The sequence below is a fragment of the Lipotes vexillifer genome, unplaced genomic scaffold (assembly GCF_000442215.2).
Source record: "Lipotes vexillifer unplaced genomic scaffold, Lipotes_vexillifer_v1.1 scaffold691, whole genome shotgun sequence".
Taxonomy (NCBI): domain Eukaryota; kingdom Metazoa; phylum Chordata; class Mammalia; order Artiodactyla; family Lipotidae; genus Lipotes; species Lipotes vexillifer.
Window position 1 is genome coordinate 806,057 of NW_006788040.1, and position 18,699 is coordinate 824,755.

General features: G+C 46.9%; 1 protein-coding gene across 1 annotated transcript in view; it reads left to right on the forward strand.

Moving 5' to 3' along the window:
- The window catches only part of MYO18B (myosin XVIIIB), a 227,650-nt gene that overhangs the window by 203,296 nt on the left and 5,655 nt on the right, over nucleotides 1-18,699 (forward strand). Inside the window, exons 40-41 of the mRNA XM_007461210.1 lie at nucleotides 1,916-1,960; nucleotides 3,227-3,364. Coding sequence (XP_007461272.1) covers nucleotides 1,916-1,960; nucleotides 3,227-3,364 — 183 coding nt within the window. The remainder of the gene's footprint in view (nucleotides 1-1,915; nucleotides 1,961-3,226; nucleotides 3,365-18,699) is intronic.

Sequence of the window (18,699 nt, forward strand, 5' to 3'; positions counted from 1 at the left end):
CAGGAATAAAGCTGGGTCTACTCACACTGGCCACTTCAGTTAAAGTTTTTAAGTATTTTTAAATAGTTTGTTTAGAAGCTGTATCAGAAAAAATTTATATAGATCCTCAAGAAGATTTAGGGTCACTCACAGAGATACTTTTATTCTATTGCAGGGGCTTTCTATTGCTGTCATAGCAAATTAGCTCAAATTTTATGGCTTATTAACTTACAGTTCTGTTCATTAGAAGTCCAGTCTAATCTCCCTGGGCCAAAATCAAGGTGTCAGCAGAGCTGTGTTCCTCTGGAAACTCTAGAGGAGAATCCATTTCCTTGCCTTTTCCAGCTTCTAGAGGATACCCACATGCCTTGGCTTGTGGCCCCTTCCATCCTCAAAGCCAGAAATGTTGCATCTCTGACTCTTCTTCCATAGCCACGTGTCCCTCTGACCACGTCTGGGAAAAGGTCTCTGCTTTTAAGGATTGGAGTCATTAGACTGGGCCCACCCCAGTAATCCAGGATAACCTCCCTGTCTCAAGATCCTTAACCTTAACCACATCGGCGCAGCCCTTTTTAACATGTCAGGAAACACAGTCATAAGTTCTTGGGATTAGGGATTAAGGATGTTGACATCTGTGGGGTCGTTATTCTGCCTCTCAAGGGGTCGTTCACAACAAGTGCTTTTTGTTAATACTGGAGGGGTCGACACATTTTTCTTTAAAAGGCCAGATAGTAAATATTTCAGGCTTTTCAGACAACGTGGTCTCTGTTGCAACTACTCTGCTCTGCCACCGTGGAGCAAAAGCAGTCGTGGACAGAATGCAAATGAGTGGGGGTGGCTGTGTTCCAATAAAACTTCATTTATAGGAGCAGATGTGTAGGTTAGATTTGGCCCATGGCCGTCATTTACAGACCCCTCTTCTATTGGATTCACCAGGCATCCTCTGAGAGAACTTCTGCTCTAGCCTTTGCCCTGGGGCTAAAGGGACGAATAAGATGTTTTCTTGGCCTGTGAGGGACTCTTTCAGTCTGGCGGGGATGAATAAGTGTTAGTAGAGACCCCGAGAGTGACTAGCCCTTGAGGGTAGGGACCAAGGAGCTGCAGGTGCATCCTTCAGAGGAAGTGACCAGGGCTTCTGGGAAGGAATTGCCCAGATTTCACTGAAGAATAAAGCTGGGAGGTCCCGGCCTGAGGAGCCAGGATTAAAATGACGGCTCAGGTGTCTGAGGTTTGTGGTTTGGGTGTCTGCACCCGTACACTGGGTGGTTGCCTCTGGTTAAGAGCATGAGCTGAGGAGCTCTTACAGACCTGGGATTCAAAGCTGCGTGACCTTGGACAAGGGTGTCAGCTTCCTCAACTCCAGGAGGGAAACTGGCAAGGTGGTTAGTGGGATCGTGTGTAATGCGTATTTGTTGAATCAAGGGATGCTCCCAAGAGAATAGCTACTATTGTAATTAGCTCAGAGTTTCCCAGAACGCACTGGGAAAACCGACCACTGCATCCCCGTTTCTGATTTGCAAGCACTCACAAGGAATATAGAGCAAATGCTGTGCTCACTGACAATTATGATGCTATTAATAGCAGTACTAGTTGGACTAAAACAAGACGAGTGGAAATGGTTGCTACCCTTTAATTAACATTGCTTATTTGCCAAGAACCATGCTGAGATCTTTATAAGGGTTATCTCAGTCTGATCCACAACTCTGGGGGAGGAGGCCCATTATTAGCTGCATTTTACAAAAGAGCACAGGAGACTCAGACACAGGAGACTCAGACACAGGAGACTCAGAGAAGTCAAGTGACTTGCCTGAGATCACACAGTGGCAAAGGTTGGAGGTGGGACTCAAACCCAAGTTTATTTTATGTCAAAGACTGGGTTCTTCCCCAGCCCCTGGCAGCACAAGGATAACAGACTCTTTCTTGTGCCTTCTTCTAGTGTCCAGACAGCAGTGGATTGTAGCGGCAGTGGCAGAAAAGAGACGTAAGTTAACCCTGAGTAGAACTGAGCCGATTGCACTAATGCCCAAGACGAGCCCCTGGCCCTCTGTGTCCAGTTTGCAGAAGAAACATCCACACCCACCTGGAGAGTTATCCCCAGTGCCCACGAGAGCTCTGACTCCATGGTCATAACATGTAGCCCCGGGGGTGTACTACTGAACCGTCCAACTTCTCACAGACAAAGAGAAGCCCGTGACTTACCATGCCACTGTCCTCAGACACCGTCAGTGGCTCCCCCTTGCCTCAGAAGAGACTTTTTAGACTGACATTTGAGCCCTGCACATTCTGACCCTTACTTCCCCCTCCACCTGGGACTCCTGCTTTCCATACCATCCATGCCTTACGTACCTATGTGTGTGCTGTTCCTTCCAGGCCTGAGTAGCCAAGCCCTAACCTTCACACAAGATGTAGCTCAACTGCCACTACTTGATTCCTTCCCTTATGCCTCCAAGAAGCAAATCAAGGCTCCCTCCTTGTCCTCCTTAGAACCTATCTTGTCTTTATCTACAGCATTGATAATTTTCTTTTATGGTTATTTGTATAGATGTCTACTCTGCTAAAATGGGGTCTTGAGGGCAGGGTCAATGTTGGGTTCATGTTTATAGTTCCTTCCCATGGTGCCTGGCATAGAGTGCTCTATAAACAAACAAAGAAATGTGTGTATATATCAATGTATAAATTTATTATATATTATATATAATACATATTTGAGTGAATATATCAACCAGAAAATAAAATAATCATTGAATACTCACAGCAATGAGAGGCCCACACAGGCCTCTCCCTGTGCTGCTTTCAGAAACAGGGGGCCTACAATTAAGTCTCTGTCCCCAAAGACATTCCAGCTTAGGTAGGCAAGGAGTTAAGGCTTTCACACTTGACATATTCCATGACCATATCATTTGGTATGCAGTTCAGTACCAAACTTTACTCCAAAATTAGAGATACCTCAGCATCTATATTAGAGTGTTTATCTTCCCAAGGAAGAGCAGTGGTTATTAGCACGGGCGTTGGAATTGGGTGACCTTAGTCAAGACCCAAGCTGGCCTCCCCAAATCCCATTACTCTCATCTATGTAAGAGGTGCAGCACTGGCTCCCACCGCTCAGGGACGGTATTGTGAGCACTGATTAAAGTTATGCATGTCAGCGCTTAGCACAATGCCTGGCTTATGCTAAGGGGTGACTATCTAGTTATTACTGTTACTGTAGTTGTCGTCATGTTGACAATATCTTGCATTCTGGTTCTAGAGATAACGTCTCCATCCTCAGCTCCCAGCCAGAGGGCAGTCTGCAGTCCTGGTTGAGTTGTACTCTGTCCCTGGCCACAGACACGGTGAGGACCCCTTCTCGACAGTCAGCCATCAGCAGCTGTATCCTCAGGCCCAGGTAAGAGTATCTCCCTGCTGCCTCTGGATGACCAATAGCTGAAAGAATCTCAGGCTTTGAAGGTTGCTGTTCAAGTCTTCCATTTCCTCTGTCCTAGACAAGGACAAGCATGGTCCAGTTTGAGGTATGACCCTGCCACTTCCTAGCCGTGTGACTTTAGGCAGACCAGTTACCCTCTCTGAGCCTTCACTTCCTCACCTGTAAAACAGGAAATATAATTGTGTTTACTGCTCCAAACAGGTGAAATGATGAGAATCTAATACAGCCCTCCCTAAAGCACAGTTTCCCAGATGATTTTAAATAGCAGGGGGTGAACATTTTAAAAAATAGCTGTGGATTTATTATAGTTGTTTTCTATCTAAGGCAAATCCCACTAGTTTTCCACTTATAGATAGTTTTGGATTTAAAGTTTTCTCTATAAACATATTAAAGTTTTTTGGGGTTTGTTTTTCTTTTAATGGGGAGTCCATATAAAAACTGTTAGGCTGGATGATTTCCTCCTCAGAAATTTCAGCTTTGTTTGAATGTCAGAATTTTATGTATTTTTTCCTACCATAGAAGGAGACAAATTCAGCCACAGCCTGAGATGGGACCCTCACAAATCTATAGGATTGGCAACAATAAGTTGCTCCAACAAATGGGCCCCAGGGCTCAGCCTTAGCTGTAGGACTTAAATCCATCTTTCCTCTTGCTTTTCAGCTCCATTCCACTCAGCTCGTTTGGTTTTCCTTTTCAAGGGCAGCCCTCTTGTAATTAGGAGCTAATGGCCATAAATCAGAAATTATGGATTAAGCAGATGCGTAATTAAGATGAAATGCGCACAAATGCTTGTGTGATAACAGAGGAACACCAGTGTGATGAGATAGAAAGAAAAATCACAAACTAGCGGAGCAAACCCAGACAACCCCTTCCTGACTTGAAACGTGTTTGCTCTGAAGCAGGGAGTTGTCTCTACAAAAAGAAAGGGGTGGAAGTTCACTCCAAGCTTTTGGGCATATTCGGGAAATGGCAAATATCTGGCACATGTCTGCTGATAATCTTAGGCTGAAAGGTTTGATGTCGAAAATATCAAAGGGAGGCTCTGAGAATGGGGTGCATTGGGGGAGTTAATTAAAGCAAGCTTATCTGATTACCGCTCTTAATTAAAAACAAAGACCTGTGTGGAGAAAGAGTCATGTCCTCTATGAACTCCAAATGAGGAGGACTTTTTCTCTCCTGATAACTGAATACCTCTGTTTTTCCCCATCAGCCAATGTATAAGGCAGCAGAAGCAGAACTGGAGGCAGACAGAGCTGAATGTGAAAGCTCATTAACATAGTACCCAAGTTTCACAACTATAATTATACTAGGGTGCATGATAAGGAATTATACCCTGAGTTGTTTGGCACCCGTTTGAGTGGGAGGTGGGAGGCCGCAGTGGTTTCAGTACACGGACTGAAGTCAGAGCATCTGGCTTCCCATCCCGCATTCGCTCCTCTGAAGCTGCGAGATTTGGGGCAAATTTTTGTGTTTTTTTAAAATAATTTTTATTGGAGTCTAGCTGATTCACAATGTTGTATTAGTTTCAGATGGACAGCAAAGTGAATCCGTTATACATATACATGTATCCACTCTTTTTTGGGTTCTTTTCCCACATAGGTCATTACAGAGTATCGAGTAGAGTTACCTGTACCATGCAGTAGGTCCTTATTAGTCATCTATTTTATATATAGTAGTGTGTATATGTCAGTCCCAATCTCCCAATTTATCCCTCCCCCCCACACCATTCCCCACTGGTAACCATAAGTTTGGGGCGAGTTGCTTAACTTCTCTGTTCGTGTTTTCTTGTGAGTAGATCATTGTCAGGGTTAATGAGAGGATGCACTCAGAGCCCTAGAAAGAGCTCAAGAAAATTAGCTGCTTTATTAGTGTTGGTATCTATTTGATGCCCAGAGTAACCCCAGGAGACTGATGTCATTACCCCCATGTCGCACAAGAGGGATCTGAGGCCCAGAGGTTAGGGAACAACTGATTGAGGCAAAGACGGCCACACCCCAGTTCCTGTAGCTGCGCCTCAGGCAGCGCCTCCGGGCAGCCCTCTTTAGAGCTTAGTACCCCTTTTCCTGCCTGCTCCCCCTCCAAGTCCTCAGGCTTGTCCAGCTGCAGTTCAGAGCCGAGGGGCCTGCACCAAGGGCAGCAGTGGGGCAGGAGGCAAGAAGAGACCACAAGCTCCTTGTCAGGTTTTCTTCATGTTGGTGTCCCTTGGGCTGGCACACAGATGGTGCTCTATAAATGTTTGTTGAATGAATAGCTGACCATAACATCAACACTTGAGCAGAAATACTAACTTTACTTGGTCACAGCTCATCACTGACTGTGACTCAGGGTCAGAAATTTGCTCCATGTCATTCAGCAAGTAAGTGAAAGAGGCAGGATTTGAACCCAGGTTTGAACGCCTCCGAAGCCCGTGTTTGTGTTTGCCACACTGCCATGACTCTGACTTTTATCCAGGAGGTGGATTGCTCACCTGGCAGAGTTTACCGGCAAAGAGCTGGCCTGTTACTAATATTAAAACCGTATAAGGATCCTTATTCAACGTTCAACATCCATCCAAAAGATACTTATTAAGTGCCTACTGAGTGCCAGATTCCATGGCATTAAGCCCTGAACATTTTAAGCCCTGTCCTTGGAATACCTTTACAATTTAAAGGTTCTAGAACTTCTGAGTTCGAAGGGACCACCGGATTATTTAGTCCAATTCTCTCATTATATAAATGGGAAAAACTGAGGTCTGCAGAAGGAAATATCTTACCTAAGCTTATAGTAAGGACCAACCCAGAGTTCAGGTGCCTTGACCTCCAGCTTTATAATCTATAAATCCTTCTCCCTTTTAAGAACTTAGAATATATCTGAGAAGGCTACAGTCCCCTTGGCTACCACCCCAACCTCAGTTCCCTGCCCAAAGGTATCCATCGTCTTCAGTTTGGCGTGTACCCTTCCACATCTTTCTCTGTGTATTTGTAAACATACATGTACTTGTAGCAAATACATAGCATTTTTGTGGGCGTTTAAAACACATAAATGGTATGATGTTATTTTATGTATATTATGCTCTACCTAAATTCTTACGAAGTGCTTCTTTCCCTCAACGATATACCGTGGAGATCTCTCCCTGTCAGTCCGCATAAGTCTCTCATTCTTTTACATTCCTGCAGAAGATCTTTAAGTGATGCCTTTAAATGATGCCATGGGTTTACTAAACTGCAGTCTTCCTGTTTCACTTTTAGTTGAGTTCAGGGTATTTGCTATTAACCTGTAAGCCTTTAAAAAAAAAAAAAAAGCACACGTCCTTATGCACACAGGCAAATGATTCTCGGGGTCAAAGGGAATTTGCGTTTTAAACTTGACTAGATGCTGCCAGATCATCCGGGCGTTGTTTGTGCGAGGAGGCAGGATAGCATACAAGGCTCCTGTGTGCTCCCGCGCCCCCCGTATTCCCTGGCATATCACAGGGCTCAAGAAATGAGTCCCTTGGGCATTCCCAAGCTTGACTGAGAAAGAAGGTCACTCTAAAAAGAGAAGAGAGAGAGAAAGCAGTCTTCTGCCAAAAAAATAAAAGCATTCCTTGTATTGTTTATAAGGGGATGTCAGCTCAAGAGAAATACACCTAAAGCTTTATGATTTCCAGCCCAGGAATCATGCAGCTGCTGCTGATAAATGCAAGAGCTTCTGGTGACGGAGACGCTAAATTACCTCCGTGGCCCCCGGGGAAGGAGTTTATGGGCTTGGTGGTGGCAGCCACGCTTGGCTCAGGAGTCTCTCTGGACGGCCAGCTGTAGGTGGTACCAGGGCGTCCAGGGCTGGTATGCTCTCCCCGGCCATGCAGGGTGCCTGGCCTCCCCCTCCTGCCCTCCAGACCATTGCCCTGCCGGAAGAGTGCTCCAGAAAAGGCTTCTCTCCTCTCCCCTCTGGGCCTCACAGCACCTCAGGCTTTCCAAGGCAGGTCCAAGCCCCATTTCTGTCTAGACCCCCATCCCCACGTCCCACAGAACCCCAGCCTTGGTCAGTCACACAGTTCTGCAGGGTCCACGCACTGATGACCGTTAATTGAACCAGCTGTTCAGATGCTGATGTCTTATCACTGGTCTGTTGTTTCTTTCATTTTACTGGACAGTTATTCCAAACCATCCTGACTTTCCTCCGGCCCTGATTCCTCACTCTAAGGAGACACCCTAAACTCCTGGTTCATTCAAAGAAAAGAAAATCATGGCCTGAACTTCTGTGGTGTCTGTAAATCCATCTCTCTCTGCCCTCGTCTTCCCTCCGGTCTCAGAAGATAAGATCCAGTCCTGTTCAAGTCGAATCCGTATCCCGCTGCCCCTTCTCCCCTGCAGCGCGCCCAGCATCCCCTCTCTCTCCTGCATCCTCGGCTTCTGCCTTTCTGGTTGTCCTTCCTCCACAGGTTATAAGCACCTTCGGGTCCTCCCCGTTCTAACTGTGTCCTCACCCATCACCTTTCCCTTCCCTTTGGAGCCAAACTTGTTCAAAGCAAGGCCCACATGCACCATCTTCACTCACCTCACGTTTCTGCCTCACTTTCCTCCAGCCCTGAGCCTGCCCCCGCCACTGCACTGAAACTTCTCACCGTGTCAGCGGCTCCCAGAGGGACACACCAGGGGACGTGCTCCAGTCTTGATCTTTTTCTGGACTTCTCTCCTGCACTGGCTTCTGTCAGACACTTCTCAGAACTCCCTGCCTGCCCGGCCTTGTAGCTGTTTCTGCTCCTTGGAGCTCCCCAAACTTCTCCCCAGCCCCGCCAGTGCTGGGGATCACGCGATGCTGCTCTCACCTGCTGTTTTTCTCTCCACCTGGTCCCAGGCAATCCTGTTGTGATTTTAACTCCCTCACTGTAAGCGGATGACCCCCAGATCTAGCCCTCCAGCTCTTACATTCTCCCAGGTTTCAAACGCGTGTATCATATCTAAGCGCCTACCTTTAGAAGCTCGCCACCTGGATGTCTCCCTGGTGTCTGAACCCAGCGTATCCGCGGGCAGACTCCTCCCTTTCCCCCACCAGTGTCATCAGTATCATTTGGTGGTTCTGTCATCCACAGAGCCACCCAAGCTGGCGCCCTTGACTCATCTGAGGCTCTCAGCCCTCTCGCTCATCCCCAGTCAGCTGATCCCTAAATCTTGTTTATTCTGCCCCTCCCCCCTTTAAGCAAATGCTTTTTTTTTTTTTTTGGGCTGGGCTGCGCGGCATGTGGGATCTTACTTTCCCAGCCTGGGATCAAACCCACGTCCCCTGTAGTGGAAGCATGGAGTCTTAACCTCTGGACCACCAGGGAAGTGGCCAAGCAAATACCCCTGACCCTTTTTACTTCTCTCCATCCTCACTGTCAGCACCTTGAAGTCAGGCTACCATCATTTCTGTTCTAGACTCTGGCAAAGACCTTCCAACCCCACCCTCCTCTAGTCTCTCCTCTGAGCTTCAGCCAGGATGATCTGTCTCAAATGAAAATCTGGTTTCGGTGGCTTCCCGTCACCTACAGCAGGAGTCAGCCAACTACCACCCACAGGCAAACTATGGCCCTTGACCTGCTTTTGTAAATGAAGTTTTATTGGATCAACAGCCATGCTCTTGTTTTTTTTTTTGTTTTTTTTTTTAATTTTACATCTTCTTTATGACTGCCTTTGCATTATGGTGGCAAAATCGAGTAGTTGCAACAGAGATCGTATGGCCCCGAAGCCAAGAATATATGCTATCTGTCCTTTATAGAAAACCTTTTGTGACCTCTGCCTTACAGGATAGAACAGGATGGAATTCAGGCACCTTAGTGGGCTTCCCGTGCCCTCTGTGACCTGGCTCTTGTCTGCTTCTCTGGTCTCATTTCCCTGTATCTCTTCTTCATGCTTTGTGCCCCAAACGGTTTATGCTGCTCCCTCAAACGCCGTGCTCTTTCCCACCCTTGGTCCTGTGTCCATGGTTTTCGCTCTGACTGGACCCCCTTCCCATGTTTCTTAACCTCATGAACTCTTATTTGTTTTTTTTGTTTTTTTAAATTAATTAATTTATTTGGTTATTTTTGGCTGTGTTGGGTCTTCGTTTCTGTGCGAGGGCTTTTCTCCAGTTGCGGTGAGCGGGGGCCGCTCTTCATCGCGGTGCGCGGGCCTCTCACTCTCGCGGCCTTTCGTTGGGGAGCACAGGCTCCAGACGCGCAGGCTCAGTGGTTGTGGCTCACGGGCCCAGTTGCTCCGCAGCATGTGGGATCCTCCCAGACCAGGGCTCGAACCCGTGTCCCCTGCATCGGCAGGCAGACCCTCAACCACTGCGCCACCAGGGAAGCCCATGAACTCTTATTTGTGACTCAGCTCAAGTGTCACCTGCCTCAGGAGACTTCGCTGACTCCCTGGCTGGGTCACATGCCCCTCTGCCGTGGTTCTGCAGACCCCACGATTCCCTCTCCCATAGCACTTTCCATAATATGTTAGGATCATATGTTCGGGTGTCTGTCTCCCTCATTAGGCTGTGAACCGTTTAAGGACATAAGCTTTCTCTTTTCCTTCTTACCTCAGCACCCGCCACGGTGTCTAGCACATAGTGGGTGCATTGAGCGAATAAATGACCAGTGGATGGAAGTTAGATGGCCTCTCTAATCACTCTGATAGGGTGATTAGAAGGATGATGCTGATATGAAGAGCCACGTGTGGCTTTGCCAGACGGGGTAACTGTCTTGTATCACAGAGCAAGTTGCTAGCAGCATGGAACAAGAATTTTTGGAATATAGTGGGGGAACCTGATGGTCTGGGGCTCCCTCTGTTGGGGGAGGGATGGGGAGTGTTGGAGTGTTTGGGATCCCCATTTGGTAGCCTTGGGAAGTCCAAATAAAATTGTGTGTATCCTGGTCAGAGACTTTATTTATCCCTCAATTTCAATGACCGATCTGTCACCACATAATTAGAGATGCTGTGATTTGAATTTATTACCAAACATGGCTCTGCACTGTTGCTATTGGACTTGTACCATATTGCAGTGTGAGCGTGGAGATTATTGTATAAATTATTCTCACTCACATAATCATCGTGATTTTAATTACTGTGTAATCTTCGCTAATTACTGTTGTACGTATCATTTGCTTTGGTACTGATTTAACACAACTGCTTTTTCATTTGGCTAAAAGACGGCATTACAACTTTTCCTTTTTCAGGGAAAAATTTGCTTTCTGTAAACATTTGCAGCCCCATACTCTTGGCTTGTGGTTCTTAGTTTAAAAGCAAAAGAGGGACTTCCCTGGTGGCACAGGGGATAGGACTCCGTGCTGCCAGTGCAGGGGGCCGGCGTTCGATCCCTGGTCAGGGAACTAGATCCCATGTGCATGCCGCAACTGAGAGTTCGAGTACCCCAACTAAGGCGCCCAAGCCACAACCAAGACCCCGCGCCGCAAACGAGACCCAGCTCAACCATATAAATAAATTAAAGAAAGAAAAAAAAGCAAAAGATTTAGACACCACCATCCTCCTTTGATCAACCCCCGTGGATTTTTATGTAGGATAAGGCGGGCTTGAATCAGTAAAAAGGTCTAAACTATAGGGGGTTTTTCGTTTGTTTTTTTTGTCTTTTGTTGCCTGCGTTGGGTCTTTGTTGCTGTGTGCGGGCTTTCTCTAGTCGCGGTGAGCAGGGGCTACTCTTTGTTGCCGTGCGCGGGCTTCTTATTGCGGTGGCTTCTCTTGTTGCAGAGCACGGGCTCTAGGTGCAAGGGCTTCAGTAGTCGTGGCACGTGGGCTCAGTAGTTTCGGCTCACGGGGTCTAGAGTGCAGGCTCATTAGTTGTGGCACGCAGGCTTAGTTGCTCTGTGGCATGTGGGATCTTCCCAGACCAGGGCTCAAACCTGTGTCCCCTGCATTGGCAGGTGGATTCTTAACCACTGAGCCACCTGGGAAGCCCTAAGATACTGTCTTCCAAATAAAGTTGTATTGCTTTCAAGGAAATGCAATTACTCCACTGCAGAAGTGGGGGCAAGGATGGGTCATGTGAGACCTGCTTAAATGATTAGATAAGACTTGTTTGTAATTAGTTCATTAATTATGTAAATGTGAATGGATGATATTTGGCGTTAAAAACAGCTTGTTCTCAAAGTAGGTTAAGCATCAACTGCTAATCTTATTTCAATAGCACATTTATTCACTGGTCTCTGCATTCTTAGAACCAGAGCTCAGGATCTTTTTTTTTTTTTTTTTTTTTTGCGGTACGCAGTCCTCTCACCGCTGTGGTCTCTCCCGTTGCGGAGCACAGGCTCCGGACGCGCAGTGGGACCTTCCCGGCCCGGGGCACGAACCCGCGTCCCCTGCATCGGCAGGCGGACTCTCAACCACTGCGCCACCAGGGAAGCCCCAAGCTCAGGATCATTTTAATCCATCCTGAATGTACTTAATGAATGAGCCTCTCATGAAACTGGTTTTATGTCTTCCTAGGACAAAAGGGTTCTTCTCAGTTTTATCAGTATTAAGAAGATTAGTGGGCAAGATGTGGAAACTGGAAGCACGGAAATTTTCAATGCAGACATACTAACCGTGGACCCAGGGCCTGCGCCAGTGAGGAGCCGGAGAAGCCTGGCTCTGTCGGGGGTTTATCTTTGGAGCCAGCATCACTCTTGGACAGGCTTCCATGGGAAGGGGGGCTGTTTTCTATCCAGAGCTCCAGGTCTTATACGATAGATCTGCAAATCTTTCAGGAATTTTGAGACTCACCTAAGTTAGATGCAAGTTTGCGTAAAACCATTTGGATTAATCACTGATAGTTCAGAACGTTCTTGTAGTATCTGTGGTTCTCTAACTGAGCTAAACTTTGGTCAAGTAAACTTATCAAACCATACATACTGGAAACTGCATCTTTTGAAATTTTCAAAAATTGGTCATACCTTTGTAATAACTACGAAAATTGAAACCAGACCGTTGCTAGCCCCCTAACACCTTCTTGTATCTGGTCCAGTCGTGACCTCCTCCTTACTCAAAGGTAACCACCATCCTAATTTCTGCTCTGAATTTAGGTAAGCCTATTTTTTGAACTCTCCAGTGCCTTTAAGTTTAAATTTAGCTTTTCTCTTTTTCCTAAGTAGCAGTTTTCTCTGATACAAGCTAGACTATCAAGCTGGATGCTGGGTGAGACTTTTCTACTCCTTTTGCTCAGTAAACATTTCTTCCTTAGTTTCCGTGCCCAGGAGGACACGAAGGGTCACTCGTACTTCCCTCCAGTCATACGTTGGTGAACTGCCTTCCCCTCTAGACTATAAACTTCTTGAATGCAAGGTTTATTCACCTCAGTGTCAGCAGCCGCTGGCGTCCTGGCACTCACCAAATGATCCTGAATGGCTAAAAGGAGGAGTGGATGGATGGGTAACTTCCATTCGCTGAAAGCTGCGTTTTTATGATGAACTGGGTGCTGTTATGAATAAGTCAGAGATTTTATGTTGGTTATTGCCATCGTACAGTACTCAGCTGAGCTAATGCCTATGCGTAGAAAGTGAAAGAAAGCATTGAAAATGTAATTTAAAATCTGTTGAACCCAAGTTGAATCTCTAATCCAATGTGATTACTTTACATACCCAGTTTGTTCTTTCAGGACATTGTGGAGGTTGTATCAGAGGGCAGGCTCAAGTTTGAGAGCCAGTACTTTCCCGTCTCATCAGATTGTGAACCCCGGAGGCTCTCTCCTTCTCTGTTTTTCCAGGGGGACGATGAGGGGTTCAAACCAGATGTGGTTCCAGCTCCCTCTCAATTCTGAAGTTGATAAAGTTCTCTAGAAATAAAACCAGGCTTTGGATTGGGTTTCGACATAGGAGGAATCCCCTCTAGGTTGTGTACTGGAAGTTGGTTTTGAATCTCTTGGTTTTAATCTCAGAGAAGTGGGTTTGGTTGACCCATAAGTGGGGCTGCTGGGGTCTGAATGAAGCAGCCAGATGAGGCAGATGGAGCCTTTTGTCCCCTCTTTCTTCATTCCCACAATCCCTCATCTTTCTATTCCTCCATTCCTTCACTCTTTTCACTCCATGAACTTCCCTTAAGGGACTCTTCTAGATCCTGGGAATTCACAGAAGAAAAATACAGTCTAGTTCAGAATTAACAGTCTTGTTGGGAGTTATAAACAAGCAAGCAAACAATAATAGGATAGAGGCTGGGGGAGCACAGGGGCTGTAGGACCAGAGGAGACCCCTAGCCCAGCCTGGGAGGTGGGCGAAGGCTTCTGGAAGTGGCTGCGATGGGGCTGAACATTGAAGGGCGAGTAAAAATGTTTTCTTTTCTTTTCTTTTTTTTTTTTATCAGTCAGTAGAATCACCCGTAAAGTGTCCTTTCCTTCCCCTTTCCCTCTCTCTCTCCTCCTTTCTTCGTCTTCTTTTTTTTTTTAAACAATGAAGGTGTCTGGGCACCGTCAACTCTGCTAGCCTCCACCTTAATTTGACAGTGGTTTTTCTTTCGTATTGACTTTATTTCTGTCTTTACCTTCGTCTCTACTTCTGTCTATATCGAAACACATTTTTTTTTTTTTTATGCCCAACGTGAAAGTAAGTCGAAAACATCATGACAGTTCTCCTTAAGATAATTTCACATCTTTATCCTGCGAAGACGGACTTTTCCTAACTATTGGCACCATCATTGCAGCTGAAAAAATGAACAAATCCACTGTATCATCCAAGATACCAACATTCATATTAACCCAACTGTTCTGAAGTTGTATCACTGTACTTTTTGAAAGAAGAATCCTGTTAAGGGCACTCATTGCATCTCGTTGTTTTGTTTCTTTGGGTCTGTCTCTTAAAAAAAAAAAAAGTAAATAGACTATTTTTTTAGAGAAGGTTTAGACTTACAGAAAAATTGAGCTGAAAGAACAGAGCGCCCATATTCCCCCGTCTGTGTCTTCCTACCCTCAGTTTCCCCTCTTATTAACATCTTCCATTAGTCCTTAGTCTCTTTTAAACTAGAATGGTCCCCTTACCTCCCCGCCCCCATTGAAACTGATTTTTTTGGTAGAGTTTCAGGCATGATTCTGATGGCAACTCTGTTCAAAACCCACTGGTCCGGGCTTCCCTGATGGCGCAGTGCATGAGAGTCCGCCTGCCGATGCAGGGGACGCAGGTTCGTGCCCCGGTCCAGGAAGATCCTACATGCACGGCTGGGCCCGTGAGCCATGGCCGCTGAGCCTGCGCGTCCGGAGCCTGTGCTCCGCAACGGGAAAGGCCACAACCGTGAGAGGCCCGCGTACCGCAAAAAAAAAAAACACCCACTGGTCCTAGTACCTGGTGGCCAGTAAGAATGTGTGAGTGAGACAAGGCAAATTCTGGTGACCCACAGGAGATATGTGAGCAGGTGTCCACTGAGGGCAGTTAATAGGTCATTTTTTTTAAGTGTCAAGGACTCAGCACCTGCTTAAGATCAGAGAAAACAGCAAGCAAGTCTTAAGAGTGATCTTGCCTCATAAAAACACTATACTATGAGGAATATAGGGTATTTACAGAGTCTGCTTCCTGACTCAAGTCTCTGCACCTTCAGGCCAGAAATAACCAGGCGGAGGGCCTCTCTGCTGCTTATTCCACAGCTTTCCTGCTTGCCATCAAGCAGGCCTCCCTGGGCATCGCACCCCCGTGGCCTCCTCCTTGCTTCGAGTCTTTCCCTTCAGCCGAGTGGCCTTTCTAAGCCCTAGTGTCTCTGCCCGTGAAATGTAGACATCAGCCCTTGCTGGTCCAGGGTTTTGCAGAAACCACTGAATAAGCTAATAGCTGGTAGGAGGGCTCTTCTACTTGGGGTGTCTTCCTCAACCCCTCCCACCACCAGACCCTACCCCTCTTCCGAAAGCCTGACTGCACCCCGCCGCCTCCAGAAAGGCTGTGCCTTCAGGCCCCAGCCCCTCGCCTCTCCCTTGCCAGCCTCCTGCCGCGGTTTACAGTCCACGGTTCCCAGTGTACCTGGAGCTGCTCGCACTGCTGACCCTTCTGCGTGGGTTGATCCCGTGCCCACACCCACAGTGTGCCCTCCGAAAGGCTGAGGCAGCCCGTCTTCTGCTGTGAGGGGCTTAGCTGAGCGTCATATTGGTACATAGTCAGTGAGGCCGAGGTGAGGGCCTCGGCTCTGCTCCTTGCTCTCCATCTGCCCTCTGAGCCTCCATTTCTAACTCTGTAATGTGGAACAGTCAAAGGCAATAGCTGGCAGCAGAGTAGAGTGGTCAGGACACATGAATCCCGAAGCTGGATTCCTTAGTTTAAATTCATGTTTCTCCCGTTTATTCCATGACAAATTACTTATCCTTCCTGAGCCTCATTTGTGAAATAGGAAGATTATAAGAGTTGCTGACTTAGAGGACTGTCGTGAAGATAAAATTGAATAACGTCTGCAGAGCCTAAAGGCACAATATACAGTGGCTCTCATGATGCGGAATTCACCTGCACACTCCAGGGATTTAATAAATGTCTCGTGCTTCCTGCCGCATCAGGCACAGTGTTGGGCACCATGTCAGCTTCTATTATAGACCATCAACTGCTGTGTTGGACTCGGTTACAGTACCTTCAGGCCATCTTCAAAGGACATCTGGTTTCCCATCCAGACCTCGATGTTAAAGAACATCGATACATTTTAAATTTCCTCTTTAATTTCAGGGTGTCGATGAAGAATGGGGGGGGGGCGGTGATAGCATGTCTTTGGGGATGATTCATGGTGTCATTAAATCTGCATCGAGGGCTTCCCTGGTGGTGCAGTGGTTAAGAGTCCACCTGTCGATGCAGGGGACGCGGGTTCGTGCCCCGGTTCGGGAAGATCCCACATGCCGCGGAGCAGCTGGGCCCGTGGGCCATGGCCGCTGAACCTGTGCGTCCGGAGCCTGTGCTCCGCAACGGGAGAGGCCAGGACGGTGAGAGGCCCGCGTACCGCAAAAAAAAAAAAAAAATCTGCATCGAGTTTCCTGTAGTTACCGTTGGCTCAGGCTCTGCTCAGACTCAGACCTGGGAATTCTGGTTTTTATTGTGTGATCGTGACTAATGCCAGTGAAGCCAGCGTCTCCCTGTCTTGGGCCTCTGTATGTTTTACTCATTGTGTCTCAGTGGATTTTGAACAATGTATGTGTGTAGACATGAGTTCCAGCGGTTGAGGTTTCCTCTTAGCTTCCTAATCTGATGTTGTGGAAGGACAAAGCAATGGCTGCAGATCCAGGCCCTGCCACTGAGCAGTGTGAGCCTCGAGCAGATGGCTTCTCACTGGTGAGCCTCAGTTTCCTCATCTGCAAGACGGGGTGATCATCCAGATCCTGATGAGATGATACATACAAAGTACATGCATTTTTTTTCTTCACCCAGTATTCATGGAATGTCTACTGCTATGGTAGGCACTAGAGAGAAGACGATGGAGCCGCATTCACAGGATGGCCTGTCAGGGGAGGAGGTGTGGCCCGACTTGGAGACACGTGTGTCAGCATCTGGCTTGCTTTGAGGCTGAACAGACCACTTGGGTATCCTCACCCCTTTTCTGTGCTGCTCAGAGCAGGCTCGGACCTAGGAATTGTTTATTCTTGAGCATCTGCCCTCGATCCTCAATCTAATCTAACCTGATGGGATGGGCCATTAATTGAAAAACAATCATTAAGATTTTTAACATATATTTATTAGTAGTAATGTTTTGAAATGAATAAGTAACATATACGCAAGTTCAATTGCACCAGAATCCACCTGGCATGAAGATCCGGGGGCAGGTGGAGGTGTACGTGGGCCACTACGCTCATGTGTACTCACTGTCCCGATGACGTACGTTGTCTCTGTGAGGTTGGGAGTTACTGTTTCCACTGTCACAGAGAGGCTTCGCAAGGTACCTGGCTAGGAAGGGACAGAGCTAGGATTTGAACCCAGGCCTGTCTGCTGCCTGAAGCCCGGATTCTTAGCCTTGCAGGTTAGAAAGAGTAAAAATTCCAGCATTTCTGCATGATCATATCCTGATTTATCTAATAAGCCTTCATACATGTGAGCCACCAATACTTAGAGAAAAAGAAATAAAAGGAATCCAAATTGGAAAAGAAGTAAAACTGTCACTGTTTGCAGATGACACGATACTATACATAGAAAATCCTAAAGACGCTACCAGAAAACTACCAGAGCTCATCAATGAATTCAGTAAAGCTGCAGGATACAAATTAGTACACAGAAATCTCTTGCATTCCTATACACTAACAATGAAAGATCAGAAAGAGAAATTAAGGAAACACTCCCATTTACCATCGCCTCAAGAAGAACAAAATACCTAGGAATAAACCTACCTAAGGAGACAAAAGACCTCAACTCTGAAAACTATAAGATGCTGATGAAAGAAATGGAAGACAACACAAACAGATGGAAAGATATATCATGTTCTTGGATTGGAAGAGTCAATATTGTCAAAAAGACTGTAATACCCAAGGCAATCTACAGATTCAGTGCAATCCCTATTAAACTACCAATGGCATTTGTCACAGAACTAGAGCAAAAAAGTTTAAAATTTATATGGAAACACAAAAGACCCCCAAATAGCCAAAGCAATCTAGAGAAAGAAAGACGGAACTGGAGGAATCAGACTCCCTGACTTCAGACTATACTACAAAGCTACAGTATTTGTATATATTCTTTTGTTCATCAATTCACTTAATGGACATTTATCAGATGCCTACTGTGCGCCAGAGGACTCAAGGTCCACTCATTCGTCCAACACATATTTAGTGAGCACCTACTATGTGCTAGGGCTCTGGCCCTCCACTCATTCACTCAACAGATGTTTACTGAATGCCTGCTGTGTGCTCAGATACTGTTCTAGGCACAGGAATAGAGCAGTGAATGCAACAGACAAAAACTCTTGCCCTCCTGGAGCTCTCTCTTATCTCCGCAACATTGCAGGGTTGACCTGGCTTCCCCCCATTGTACAGCTGAAGAAACTGAGGCCTAGAGAAGTTAGGTGCCTATCCCAAGGCAAGTGAGTGGCTAGTGAGTGGCAGAACCAGACTAGACTCCAAGGGACAGGTGTTACCTGGTAAGGTGACATCGGAGACACTTGTTAACCCTGTGTCTCATCACGGAGTGTGGAGGAAGTTTCCAGAGAAGGGTGCTGCTGGCTGTGGGGCTGGAACCCCACCTCTGCTACCCCCAACTGTGTGTGCCACCCCTCCTCACTGTGCCCAGAGCTCACAACTCCTAACCCCCAGGGTGGCCGTTGAGGTTATAAATGGACGTGGCGGTCAGCTCCATGCAGGCAGGTGGCCCACCCGCTTGTTCTCCCCTGTATCCATGGCAGCAGCACGGCACCCAGCACATAGTAGGTGCTCAGCCAGGGGCCTGTGTGGCTGGATGCCCAGGAATG